This window comes from Uranotaenia lowii, chromosome 3, assembly GCF_029784155.1.
Source record: "Uranotaenia lowii strain MFRU-FL chromosome 3, ASM2978415v1, whole genome shotgun sequence".
In the NCBI taxonomy this organism is placed as follows: Eukaryota; Metazoa; Arthropoda; class Insecta; order Diptera; family Culicidae; genus Uranotaenia; species Uranotaenia lowii.
In genome coordinates, this window is record NC_073693.1 from 313,328,551 (window position 1) to 313,342,816 (window position 14,266).

At 36.3% G+C, this 14,266-nt stretch overlaps 1 protein-coding gene across 2 annotated transcripts; it reads right to left on the minus strand.

The window, feature by feature from the left end:
- Positions 1 to 1,507: 1,507 nt before the first annotated feature.
- On the minus strand, positions 1,508 to 14,005 carry LOC129755134 (tubulin polyglutamylase TTLL13-like). 2 transcript variants are annotated; one of them, XM_055751485.1, is made up of 6 exons: positions 13,214 to 14,005; positions 4,344 to 4,409; positions 3,642 to 3,935; positions 3,408 to 3,564; positions 2,205 to 3,347; positions 1,508 to 2,142 (listed from the first exon to the last, which is right to left on the minus strand). In XM_055751485.1, the coding sequence occupies exons 1-6, from the start codon at positions 13,597 to 13,599 to the stop codon at positions 1,675 to 1,677; spliced, it is 2,514 nt and encodes an 837-aa protein (XP_055607460.1). In that variant the 5' UTR covers positions 13,600 to 14,005; the 3' UTR covers positions 1,508 to 1,674. The 2 variants fall into 2 exon arrangements, with proteins under 2 accessions (XP_055607460.1, XP_055607461.1); XM_055751486.1 differs by lacking the exon at positions 4,344 to 4,409.
- Positions 14,006 to 14,266: the final 261 nt, after the last annotated feature.

The following is a 14,266-nucleotide window of genomic DNA, read 5'->3' on the forward strand; positions in this document are numbered from 1 at the left end:
TGACATTTCTCGCCGCCTTAGTGCTAAAATGCCGCTAGAAGATCGAGTAGGTCAGTTATTGACCGATCGAACAGATCAGCTCAAACGATGGACTGAGCACTTCGAACAACCCTTCCGAGTCACGAATGGCGATGGCCAACAGAATCCGCAGCTCGAAGCGCCAAAAGTGAGTCGCATCAATGGCGTCAACTCGGAAGAGCCCTCGCTGGCTGAAATAGAAGCGGCAATCAAAGACATGAAATCCAACAAAGCATCTGGGATCGATTGCATCCCTGCTGAAATGCTTAAAGCCGACCCTACCTTGTCAGCACAAATTTGGCACCGTCTTTTCGCTGACATTTGGGATACTGCAATATTTCCGGCCGACTGGATGCAGGGTATCCTCGTAAAGGTCCCGAAAAAAGGAGACCTGACAGAGGGCGGTAACTGGCGAGGCATAACTTTGATCTGTACAACCCTCAATGTACTCTGCAAAATGATCCTGAACAGCATCCAGGAGAAAATCGACGCTTAACTCCGACGGTAGCAAGCTGGATTCCGATCCGGACGATCATGTGTGAGCCACATCACAACGCTACGAATCATACTGGAACGAATTAACAAATTCCAGGACTCTCTTCTGCTGGTGTTCGTTGATTTCGAAAAAGCATTTGACCGACTTAACCACGAAAACATCTGGGCTGCTCTAAGACGACGAGGCCCAGAGAAACTAGTCCATCTCATCAAAGCACAGTACGAGGCATTTTCGTGCAAAGTCTTGCACGACGGTGCCTTGTCCGTACCAAATGGGCAAGAGGTTGAGACAGTGGAATGCTTCCAGTATCTTTGAAGCCAGATTACGCCTGGTGGTGATACCAAGAAAGACATCGAAACCTGGATCAGAAAGACCCATTTTGGGTTTACATGAAGGACGCTAAAACTGCAAATTTATGTGAATTGCTCCTTGCGGAACATCATCCGCGCTTGGTGACCTGGCAAGCGGATCCAAAACGTGGAACTTCATCGTCAGTATCATCAAAACGCACTAGAAATCGAGATTCGCAACGTAAGTGGAGATGGATTGGGCACACGCTGCGAAGAGATGAAAACGAGATTTGCAGAGAGGCTCTTAACTGGAATCCAGATGGGCATCGAAGAAGAGACAGGCCCAGAAGCCCGTGGCGACGGCGAAGGCTGAAATCCGCACAGTTGACGAAAATCATGGTTGGCAACAAGTGAAGACGCTGGCTCCGGATCGCCAGCAGTAGATATCTTTTATCTCAGTCCTTAGTAGGTAACTAAACTAGTAAAACGAGTACACTCGGCACATTTAAACTTTGTAAAAGTAAAAGGCCTTCAAAAAACAAGTTGTAAAAAGTAATAAATAATACTCTTAGATACTTGCAAATTAATGTGTTGCTAGTTCTATCGCTTTGAAACGACGAATATCAACCCCCTATGTCTTTCATTTCTCAAAAATACTTTCAACTCCAGAGGAAAAGCACAGATAAAATTTATTACACCTAATTTGAACATGGTATTGATTAAACATCTCTGGAATTTTCGTATTAAATTTCTGGCTATTAATCATCTGCAAGCTAGCAGGTGGAACGTTCCCAAATCATCGCCGCGGACGGCGGCACACGCATCTTATCATCTGGAGTGCAGCGGACAGAGTGCCGCCCACTCTCAATACTAGATAACCTTGTCGGAGGCCGAGTAAAGCTGCCGCGAATCCATGTTGTGTCGCTTCACTACGTTGGTCACCTGCCGAGCCATCGTAGATTTGGTGCTGCGGTAGCTGGTCGGCTGTGCAGCCAGCAGATACGGCAGTGGAGGTCTGCTTGGTGGCAAAATTTCGGTACACTGCATCCACGAGCTGCCGTCGTTGATCGCCACCAAGCTTTTGATTTGTAGCTTCTGATTGGTACTGTTGGAGCCGGTGCTGCCGGAGTTCGTCGAAAGTGAGGTTGCGTTGTTCCCGTAGTGTTGCTGTTGGTTGTTGGACAGCACCGGAAGACTGGTACCAGTGCTTGATTGGTTGGAGCTCTGATTGTTTGAGTCTTGCATCGAATCGGCCGCCACCAGTTTAGCAAACACGTCCTGATACTTTCGCATATCGGACATGGTGAGCAGCTTGTGGCGGTTGAAATTCAGATAGATCTAGAATGGGAATAGAATCATGATTAGAAGAATTGTCTTTGTTGCTGAAACATTTTCTTTACATTTTGAATCAATCCACATGTTCGTATGAGAAAATCCCGTTGAGTCAGCAACGCTACCCGTTCTCGTTCCTCGTAGTCTACTATGAAGTCTGGACTGTAGTGATCCCTTTTCTTGACGATTTTGATCTTTTTCTTCTTCTGTTTGGCTGTACCCGGTGAAGAATCTTCACCAAAACACATGTTCTTTCCTTTATTATTTTTGTGTAGCATTGCTTGATTGAGTTTGTGACGTTCCTCCAGCTCGATCCGTTGCTGTTTGGCACATTCCTCCCGCTTCTTACTGGCAGCCGTTTCGCTGTAAACCGAAGCTTGTGTTTGTGCCAGGAATAAATGCGAGTATCGCTCCGGATCTCCGGGTACGGGAAGTATCCGTCGGAATCCGCCAAGGTGGGTTTCCTCCCAATTGATTTGTTCCGCCCAAGGCCCAGTGAAATCCTCTGGAGGAGTTTCGTCCTCTTCCTCGGCATTTTTGCTTTCATTACTATTTTCTTTGCCCGTTTCTTTGCTCTTAGAATAGTCACGCAGTCTTTGTAGCAGTCTACTTTGAATACGCTGTTTGTCCTCTTCGAGAACGCGCTTCTTTACCTCTCCAGTCAGGTTCAGCATAATGAAGGTGTCGGTGAGTAATGCTTCTTTGATTTCTTTGTCGATCGATTCGTCTGTGTGGAACGATGGCGAATGATTCACCTCCAGAATGTATGGCTTAAGTTTGTAGTCTATGATGATGTCGAAGCCTAAGATTTCGAAACACGCCTGTATGATATCATGCGTTGGGAAGCTCGCCTGATACGTGTGTCTCAAAACCTGCCAGGAACTAAGAATGGTCTTGACAATAACATCATCAATGTTGTTCCATAGTTCTGCTATGTCGTAACCTTCCGATGTTAAAATCCTATTTAACGTGGCGAATTTTCTTTTGCTACCGACTTCCTCATCATTGACGAAACATCGGCTATACTTGTTCACCGAGTAGTTGGTAAGGTGCATAAAGTTATTCGAGGTATTCGTGATACAGGGCTCACGGTACTTGTTCGTTGCAAATCTGGCAAACCCCTCCTTGTAAACGAAAACTCGGAGTGGATCCGTTGAAGTCACCAGCGTGTATACTCTCAAATCGAATTTATATCCGTCTATTAGCAGGGGCTGAAAAATAAATTTGAAAAGTCAAAAACTTCTTTCCTTTGATTGACGACACCCGCTTACCCTATGAATATAAACTTGACAGATCAGTCGATCCCTAGGATTCACGTCCTTCAAATTCTTTGTGATGAATATTCCTCGGCCCTGCGATCCTTGGTCCGGTTTAAGGATGTACGTTTTGCTGCGGTGCAACCGACTGTACGCGATCGCTTCTCCCAAGCTAAAAGGGAACAGAAATGTTATCTTCATTAGTTCAACTCCACCCGTTCTAGGCAACCTGTAATCTTAGCAACAAACTCGGCCGGGAAAATCCATGTCTTCGGGAAGATCGCGTACTCGGTCGGGAATAGTTTCAACATCCGGTTCAGGTTCCTAGCCAACAGATCTTTGCGGCAGATTTCGAACATCCCTGGGAAGTGGTTCACTTTCTGGAAGCGTCGCATGTCCCGACAAAAGTCCACTCCCACCAGCGAATCCGTCCAGCAAACGTTCCATAGTTCCGACTCTCCCACCAGCTTGTAACCCAAACGGCGACATATCCGAGGTATTATATCGTACCGAGAGTTTAAAATGCAAATACTGATTGGTGGTCTGGAATGTGATTGAAACAAGACGTAAAACTGTTTATAAATTGTTTATCATTTTTTTTTAGTTCATCTCGTGTTAGATATCTGCAATTTTAAATTATTTAATTTTAACAAATTCATTTTTTAGGCTCAGTTTCAAGATTCAATTACATTCAAATCAAAAACTTATATTACAGAGATCTAACAGAGGGTGTTGAAATTCGAAGCAAGGGTGGAGAATGAAAAGGAAAATGATGATCGATCCACGCTTTCAGCGACAAACGCATGTCCTTAAAAGTTGTCTTATTCTGAAAAAAAATGGATCAACCATAGATGTAGATTTAGAATTATTTGTTTTAGATAAAACACTAGCATGTATGACGGAATATGGGTAGCAAATTTTGAAAAATAATTACGAAGAACAATATCTTACATTCTCCTAGACTTCTTGCTTCTACGCACACCATTCTCGGTTTTGGCGCGTGTTTTTCTATTACAACTGTAAAAGAAATACCAACTCGATAAAATTGTGTATTTAGTGTGGTTTTATATGTGTAGCAAACATGATTACAATAACTACGATTGAATTGAAATAAAAAAAAAAGTGAAGTTTGACAGGTGATACTGAAAAGGAAATAACTATTTTTTAAATATGGAGCTAGGTATGAAAAATGTGAGAAACACTTAGTAATTTTATTAAGCTATTTATACTATTTCAAAAAGTTTATTTACACAATTGCCAGATATTTATTTTTTATTTGACGAAAATAATGCTTGGGGTAGTGAACGATTTTTTTAAAACTTTTTATATAAACCTTCACTATATTACTCATTCTTTCCTAGATTTCGCAAACAGTTTGATTATTCCTTTAATAATAATTAATAAAAAATAGTAACACAGTTAACAACCAAAATTGAAACATAAGCCCTTAAAACCACAAAAAGATTTTTTTTCCCTACTTTTGAAAACTTTTTATTTTTGAACTGTATTTTTGAAATATTTACCCTTTTAGTAATAGGAAAGCTTCACCAGAAACTTGACATCAAAACCGGGAAAAAACCTTATGTAGTGCTAATCACTTTTTCTATGTAAATCCATACGTATAGAAATGGTTGAATTAATTCAGATTGAATTTCTTATAAAAAAATTCACATAGACGTAAATTGTATTTCTTTGATGAACATACGAAATGGGAAATGTGTATGCGTGTTTCCAGTTTTAAATGTTCGTTTTCCACCGAATGTTAGAAATTTAATCCAGAATTGTTTGAAATTATAATTTCAGAATCAAAATTTTAGATCCAGAATTGGTATACAAAAATTTGGTTAAAAATTCATGCTAAGTATGATATTTCAAATTCAGATTCTGAATACAGATTTGATTCCGAACTTAGAATTAAGAAGGTCGAGTTAAGATTTCTGTGTTATAACTTTAATCATGCATTCAGAAGTTGGACTAAAAATGCAGATGAATTTTAAAAGGGTTCTGGTATAAGTTTGATGTTTCAAGTTTTGGAATCGGACTCAAAATTAAATTTCAAAATGTAAAAATATAACTAAACTTGAGATTCTAAATTCAGACTCATTATCTGGATTTAAATTACCATCAAGACGCCATTCACCGCCCAGGCACCATTTACCGCCCAAAATCACCCTTTTGTGTGTATTTTGGAAAAACTGGGATGTTTTCTCCAAAAATAAGACCTGTGTTCTGTGTCGGCATCATTGTTCGACCATTTCACTGAAAAAACATCACTTAATTATGCTAACTATAGCCAGAAATAAAATATTTGGTTTTGCGTTTCCGGTCAAATTATTGAATTCGACGCCTGTTAGCGAACTAAGCATTACTGTGCTCCTAGGGCAAAAAGGTTTTTTGTTTACTAGATAGTACCTATTGGACCTAAAATCGACTTGAAACGATAGTTTTATTTTCGTAGAATAGATTTGCATCAAAAAATTTTCAATTTTTTCAATAGTTGTGGTTTTTTGAAGCGCTTAGTGATGGGCGGTAATTGGTGTATAAAAAAAAGTGTGGGTTCCTAATGACCGGTCACGCACAATTTCTTTGTTTTTACGGCATGTATTGTGTCAAATGTGTAAATTGTAAGAAGTATTTAGTTTGATTATGTTCGAAAATGATGTTTTATCGCTGAAAGTAACCGGTTACTTGAGGTTGTTTGCCGGGAATCATCATTTTGTCAGTCATCGCACTTTGTTAAAATTTGTACTAAATTTGCGGAAAAAATTTCCCAAAATGTATTCTCTAAAGAGCCAAAATATGGTTTTGACAGTTCGTTGTATGGAAAATACTAAAAAGAACAGTTTCCGTGTTGTTTAGATAGTTTTTCCTTAAGAAAACATTATCGATACCCGAAAAAGTCGAGTGGGCGGTAATAGGGCCAGTTGAACACCCCAAAGTTTAGTTAATTATTTTGAAAAGCGTACATTTTTCGCATTCCACTAATTTTTTTATTTAAAGTAGAGCAGTTTTGGGATGTATTGGAAAAGAAAGCGAATAAAAATCTGCCGTCGTTTTTTTATTACACATGTTTGAAGTTGAAAAACCGCTTAACTGGGCGGTGAATGGCGTCTTGATGGTACTCATTTTAGGACAGAAATAAAACCAAAACTAGTAACCTAAATCCATAATTTACTATCCAGTACCCAGTACTAAGAATTCAGAAATAATTATTTCAATAACACTCAAAAATCATACATTCATATTCAGAATAAAAAAACAAAACAATAGTAATGCTATTGAAGCATTTATGGGTGAGAATTCAAAATTTAAACTCAAAGTTCTAATTGGCAATACAATTTTGAAACTTATATAGACATTTATGGATCAGAATTTCAATACCAAGGTGATATTTCAGAATCTGAGTTCAACTTTTCAAATCCGAGTTTATGTAAATTTACTGATTTTTCTGAATTATTTCCAATTTTTCAAATTGTTTTAAAATTGGTTCATTGTGGTTTATAAATTTTCATTTTTTGAGATTTTTTAGATAGGTGAACCCCTTTTCAAAAGCACAGTTATAACTTTATAACTTCCCAAATGAAATCAAATAATAGCATTGAAATTTCACCAGGTTTTGAATTGAAATATATTAAACTTCTACATGAGTGAATAATCTATAAAAAAGTATCAGTTGTATCATCAAATATTCGGCAAAATATATTATTTTCAGCCATTTTGGTGCTACAGCTTTCATTTTAAGACAAAATTATGGGCTTTTCGTTCCTTTTTAGAGTTTTGGAGAAAATAATGACAATAAATCTCTATTTTTGCGTCCATTTCTAACAAATCTAACTTGTTTTTTTTCGAAGAATTAATAATTTTTTTTAACAAAATACCTTGAACTTTATTAATTTCCCCCGCAGTTGGAAAATGACGAGATATTTGCATTCCAAATATTGGTTAATTATTTTCAAGAAAAAAAATCTAACTTTAAATGTCTCGAAAAATATATTTTCCTCACCATAAATTTAATTATTTAAGAAAACTTTGAACCCCAAAATTGTTTTATTGACAAAAAGAAGATTCGGTTCTGATTAGTGGAACAAACTTTGAAATCTCCCATAGAATTTGAGATCCAGAACGTCAACTTAGATTTACCACATGATATCATAATGTGATTTCAAATAACGCAACGTGGTACTTCAAGATGCCAAGATGACGTCAAAAAATTCAAATTATAAACATAAGGAATCTTATTAAAAACCAGTTGTCAAAGCTGGAAAAAGTTTTTGTCAAAGACTAAGACAAAGGTGGCAATTTTCACGTTTCAACATTTCAAAAACTTAATTATCGGTACGAAATCCAACAAGTCTCACTGCAATTTTGGCAGTTATGAATAACTTTCGAATTACAAAATTGATTCACTAAAAAAATCATTTTTGACACACTGTCACTTACAAATATCTTAAAATGTCTATTTGTTCGGTCAATAAATCTTGTAACTGGTATTGAACAGTTAATTCTAAAACCGTGAAAAACATGAAATATCACAAGGGAAAACCTGGAAAAACCGGGAATTTGAAAATAGAAACCCGCTGGCAACCCTCTGTATAGAAATTGGAAGCTCGCACTCTGTCATTTTGACTTTGAACTTCCATAGCTTTTTACTCTGATTTTTTTTTTTGATCAAGTTTTCTGCGTAAGATAGATCACAAAATCTGAGCTTTCTAAAAATTGTGTGGCCAGAAATACAGTAATTCTACGAAAATCGGACTTTTTGGACTTTTTCCATTCAAACTGCAATATCTCAGAAACTACGGAACGCTTTTTATTGAAATTTTGCAGAGTGATTGTTGAAATATAAAGTTAAAATGTCTGAAGTTTTTGAAAAGTTCTATCTATGGGATCAAAAGTTACGCGATGTACAATATTTCCGGCAACTTTAACATGAATAATACAGTAATACGCAATGAGTAAAATGTACTCATTGTGTGTTAAACTACAATTTGCCACCAAAATACAATCTTTGAACAGCCATAACTTTTTTGTTTTAAGTAAAATCGATTAAACTAAGCAATCGATTGCTAAAAAAAAATTGATGAAAAACCAGTTTTTATGCTTCTTCAGAACACAATGTCTCAGAATCCCTTTCTTTCACACTTGAGATTCAGTGCAACCCTTTTTTGTTGTCAGATTCAGCTAAAATTTGGCATATAGCCTTCTGATGATTTCTGTAAACCATCCAAGTCTTTATTTGCTAGTGTTTTGTTTTTAAAGTAGGTATTTATTAAGACGAATTGAATAAATAAAATAAAACATATCCTATATTGTGATTTTTATTAAAGATTAAACCGTGAATAGCTCTTCACACGATAATACAAACAACATGCTTTGTTCAGCAATGCACAAAAAAACGCATCTTTTGATGGCTTTGAAATCAAAAATATTTTACGCTAGGTACACATTTTGGTCAGTTGAATACAAAATTTATGGACCAACAAAAAATTTTTTCTTAAAAACAGCTTGCTTGTTTTCAATTTTGATACAAATTTGCTTCATTTTTCTTTTTTTACGTGTAGTATTTAACCCAAAAAAAATTTTAAAAATATAGAATATATAAATTTTGTGAAAATTTTTGGGCTCAGAATTTATTTAAAATCAAATATTTTGAAAGTGGACTTTTTTCAAAGATCGCCCTTGCGGAACCTCTAAACATGATTTTTTTTAGTCGGCCCCATACAAAAGTTTGTTCTCCACATCCTAATTTACCGTTTGGAGGTTGAGCATTCAGATTCCAAGAAATTATGCAATTTTGGGACACCCTAATAATCATTTTAAACATGGGTGAAAATATATCAAATATTCAGAAATAAAAGTAAAATGTTAGGTGTACGGTTCAAATCAGGTTTATTTTCTACTCTTGATAACTCGATTAAAATTTAAGATTTTAGTTAGAATTTAAAAAAAATCCAGCTAAATTTTTCCCTGAGGATAAAAAACAACCTCAAAAATTATGATATATTATATTATATTTCATAATTTTAATCCTGTGATTAAAGTTTTCAAAATTAAAGCCTAAATTTTTCAAAAAACAAATTCTTTGAAAAGAATCCAGATTTTATTTTTTATATTTGACTAGCTGACCCGGTGTGGTTTGCTACACCTTACAAAAATTATTGAAATTTGTGGTACCTAGTTATTCAACTTTTCATTTATTTGCTCAAAATTTTAAGTTTAATTTAAAAATCATTTAAATGTTTTTTCAAAATAAGATTGATTTTTTTTTATTTTGAAATCTTAATTCATTTGTTTTTGAAATAAATGTTTTAATCCTTTTTATGACTCTAGATTTCTTAGCTTGATAATTTTATAACCTATGCCAAAATATTTTTTTATATATGTATGTAATTTTCGTTGTCCCTCAAACTCAAACTATCATAGAAACATTATTTGTAACAAAATAACGACACGGGACACTTATTTTACCTATTCGTTCTCGAATTATTATACAAATTGTGAGAGTGACCACCTCCCCCATTCTCATATCCCTATAATAGAAGAAAAGGGGGTCTCATAACATCAGAAAACACTTCTTATATACAAATACGATCCCATGTCATATATGGCTCCGTTCTCGATAAGTTATCGAGTTGAAAAATGGGTGACCCTCTCCCCACTTTATATCTACCCTCTGGCAAGAAATGGGGTCTTAAACCATCGAAAAAACATTGCCCGTACACAAATATGCTTCCATGCAAATGAGGTTCCATTTTCTCGATTAGTTATCAAAATATTTTTTAAAAAAACTGTATGAGTACCCTCTTCTTACTTATCACCACCGGGAAAACATTTCTTGTGCTTGAATACACTCTCATGCCAAATTTGGTTTCGATTATAAAATTTGTATCAGTGCCCCTCTTCCTACCTATCCCCCACCTGGAAAGAGGGGATCAAGATCATTCCGTGTATTGAATGAACTCCCATGCCAAATTCTGTTCCATTTGCTCGATTGTATGATTGTTTCCATGTCATGTTTGGTTCCATTTAGATAAGTTCTTGGTTTATGCAAAACAATCGTATGTGAGCTCCTGTCTCCTTAACTGTATCCCCAATTGAAGGAAAAAGAAGTCTCAAATAAGCAAATAACCATTTTACGTATCCAAATGCTTTACCAAGCCAACTTTTTTTTCCATTCGCTTTATTAGTTCTCGAGTTACGCGAAAAATTGTAAAGGAGCCCTCACCCTCTTTTTCCTATCAACCCACTGGACGGAGGCAATAGTACCAAATATTCACAGAAACATCCCTTGTGCTGGGACCATTGTATGGGAGCAACCCTCCTCCCTTAAGATTTTCCGATTGGAAGAACGATGAGTTCTCAAAATATCATAGAATTATTTCTCGTAACCAAATAACTTCCCACGACATAATTGGTTCCATTTGCTTGATTGATTTTCCAGTTTGACCAGAAAATTGTAAAGGAGCCCTCCCCACTTTCTATCTTCTCATATGAAGGAGAGAGGGGTACCAACTACTCATAGAACTATTTATTGTACTCAAGCTAAATTTGGTTTCATTTGATCGAATAGTATTCAAGATATGCAATAAAAAAGGTATGGAAGCCCCCCTCCTTCCTTCCTGTATCTTCACTGAAAGAAATAATCATAGAACCATTTATTGTATTCCACTACCTTCCCAGGACAAATGTGGGTCCATTAGCTTCTTTAGTTCTCCAGTTATGTTAAAAATTGTAAGGTAGGCCCCCTCCCCCTTCCTATCTCCCCACGGAAAGGTGGAAGGGGTATAAAATATTCTTAGAAATATTCCACCCAAGTACCCACCCATGCCAAGTTTGGTATGATTTGCATGATCAGTTATCGAGTTATGAAGACTTATTACTTTAATATGAGAGACCCCTTCCCCCCTTCCAGAAAGAGGGAGGGGTCCCAAACTATCATAGGAACATTCACCGGCCTCCAATACCCTTATATGCCAAGTTTCACGTAAATCGCTTCAGTAGTTTTCGAGTCTATGGGGAACAGACAGACAGACAATCAATTTTAAATACATAGATTTTCACCAGGTTTGTGTTTCTAAACTGACATTGATTGAATTTAATTTTTTTAATTTATTTGATCATTTTGATACAAGAATCAAAGTAATGAAACTGTGATCTGCTTCAATTGGAATACTTAATACAATTCTAACATTGATTATCAAAATTAATATTGATTATAAAACTTAAACTTGAGCTAAATCTGAATAGAAACCTTGGATTCTAGTTCCAAGTCTGAATTCTGTATTTTGAACCCAAATTCAAAAAGAAATCCTATGAATTTGAAATCAAAAAGCGAAATTTGTATCAGAAACCTTATTCTGGACTCATCACACTTTCTTATGTTTGAACTCTGCATATAAATTTCAGATCCAAACCTTAAAAATGGTTTGAATATCTCATATTTTCATTTCATATTCCAAAATTATGAGTATCGAATACAGAAAATCCATCATATTTTAGATTGAAGTGCAATATCAAGATTCGAGGCAGGATTCTATACCAATGATGATCCAAACTGAAAATCAATAACAATAAACTGGATAATTTTCAAATATCTTTTCGCAAGTATCCGTTCTGGGCAAATCCAGGCTATTTTTGTCTTAAAACCTTGCGAAATTAAGGCATATTGTTTCAAATTTTCCCAAAAATCCGGCCAATATGCAGACTAATTTCGGAACTATTCCATCAAAATCATGTAGAAAAACACGTGGAAAACTGTTTTTATTTTACAGAAATACATCAGCTGATTCAGAATGATATTTAAGGCTTCCAAAAATGGTTTATGTTTATTTTGATAAAATTTGTATGAAAAAATGGTTTGACCGCAAGATACATATTCTAAGGACTCAACTGAAATTTTCGTCTAATTTTGCAAACAGAGTGAAAAATTTCAATTGTTATCAACAAGTGATAAATTTATTGGCAAAGTGTTGTAGAATTGTGGTCCTGGAGTGAGATTTAGAAGTTTTGAAGTCGTGATTGTTACACTATTGTTACTTTTGAATCATTTTAGATGTTCATACAAATTTGATTGGAAATTTAAAATTTAATGTTTAGCAAAAAAAAATAATTTGACATTTTTGGAGGCCTTCAAAAGGGGGGGGGGGGGGGCGTATTGGAGGGTCAAACTCCAGTGGGCGTAATTTTAAATTCTGGTGTACGAACATTTTTTTTGCACATTTAGAGCTCAAATTCAGAAATCATTACTTAGTTTAAGAATTCGAATTAGGATTTCAGATTAAAAACTCGGGATTCAGGGTCCAGAATTCCGACTCTGAATTTGACTCAACATTCAAAATACAGATGTCAGATTTAAAATTTCGATCCAGAATTTGGGATTCACATTCAGAATGCAAATCAAGAACTAAAATTCAGATTCAAGTTTTAGTTTTTAAATTCAGATCCAGAATCCATAATTTAGATTTGGAATTCAAATTCGAGGTCGACGTTTAAGATTCAGATACAGAATTCAGACTTGAAATGCACATACAGAATTCAGATTCGGTATTCTGATACAAACAGAATACAGAGCTTCAATACAGAATTCCATTTCAGTGTTCAAATTTGTTAATTCCATGATTTTAAATTTTATCGTACGATCATTTTCTGTGATAAATTTTTCACTCAACATATTAAAAGTACGTGATAATTTGCACACTACATCAAAAAGATAACTGGTGGTTTACAGGTAGGTACATATAGAATTGGAAGTATTTCAACTGTGGACAGACACGTGAAGCAGACATGGACATCTGTAAAAAATTTCTTTCAAAACGACTCACTTGGGCTCCTTTCTCACTTCTTCACTCGGATCGGCCCCCGGTGAGTGGCTGCTGCATAATCCTTTGCAGAATCCCTTGCAGTTTTTGTTTGAATCACAGAACACCGCGTAAGAGCGATGGTTAACTTTGAGTAATCCTTGCTGCTTGCTGCTTCCAACACATTCGACGGCACTTTTGGACGAGAACGAGGTCTCCGTGGTGTCCATCTCGGAGTCCGAACCGGAACTGCAATCCGATCCATCGGGTGATCCGGACTCAGAGGCTGACGAGGATGCAGTAGATGCTGAAGGAGTTTCCTCGGTCGATTCATCTTCGTCTGAGGATTTCCGCTTCGCCTTGGATGACTTTGGAGGCAATTTGGTAGGTTTGTTTCTGCGAGGTAGCATAATCCCGTATAGTCGATTTATGGTCTTCTAAAAAGGTGAATTTCGGTAGCACTTCAAATTCCTTATCGTGATAACAATGGGTGAAGATCACTTAAATCACTAAACGGGTCCCCACTTTTTCGTTCACGAAACAGTTCGTTGCGAAATTTTATCAAAACCGTGACATTGGCATAATTTGAACACAACAACGAACACAACTCCCCGTGATTGATTGTACCATGGAAGCCTAACAGGAAGTAGGCTGTGTGAACATTCAGTTACCAGCCAAATGGCTTTATATTTATTTATTTATTTATTCTAGGTATGCAGTTCTAGAGCAGTGGAAACCTCCTGGAAAATGATTCGTTTTGATTCGTGGAGAGAAGAAGGTGAACTAGTGAACCGATTCGTACCGCCGTCTGGGAGTGACTGAACTTGCTCGGGGGTTTCAGCTAAAAATACCAAACGAGCCCCCGGCCACATCGAGGTTTGGTCCATATGGATACCGTCGATTGTTTATAATAGAATTCGTCGAATTTATGGCTCCGTAGAAATCTACAACGGGTATCGTGGGTGGGTAAGTATTGAGCTTGACGTGTTCATAAGTTGAATCCGTAAGGACGAAGACATGGTTGAACGAGTATTCTTGATTGTTTTTTTCTGAGGAAGTCATGCAACAGTCGACATC